Below are 254 nucleotides of genomic sequence, written 5' to 3'. Positions count from 1 at the left end.
GACGTGGCCTCGTCATCGAAGGGGCTTTTGCTGCCCACTGACGAAGGCGAAGACGAAGTAAAGTCGCTGGAGTAGTCGCTGGAGCCTCCGTGGGTGTCCTTCGTGAGGATCACCTGGTCCAGCATGTCGCGCCTCATCTCGCTCATGTCCACTTCATGTCGGAGGCTCATGTCGAGCACCTGGACGCGAACAGCATGCGGGATCGTGCTTTCTGTTAGTAGGTCATGCCCGATTTTTTGTTTTTTTTTTAAGCG

General features: G+C 55.1%; 1 protein-coding gene across 1 annotated transcript in view; it reads right to left on the bottom strand.

Moving 5' to 3' along the window:
• Nucleotides 1–254, bottom strand: part of LOC119581629 — a gene marked incomplete in the record, with an annotated part of 75,999 nt that overhangs the window by 17,318 nt on the left and 58,427 nt on the right. The window contains 1 exon segment of the mRNA XM_037929750.1: nt 1–179. Coding sequence (XP_037785678.1) covers nt 1–179 — 179 coding nt within the window.

The sequence above is a fragment of the Penaeus monodon genome, chromosome 15 (assembly GCF_015228065.2).
Source record: "Penaeus monodon isolate SGIC_2016 chromosome 15, NSTDA_Pmon_1, whole genome shotgun sequence".
In the NCBI taxonomy this organism is placed as follows: domain Eukaryota; kingdom Metazoa; phylum Arthropoda; class Malacostraca; order Decapoda; family Penaeidae; genus Penaeus; species Penaeus monodon.
Note: the sequence above shows the minus strand (reverse complement) of the source record. Positions and strands in the feature narration are given on the sequence as shown.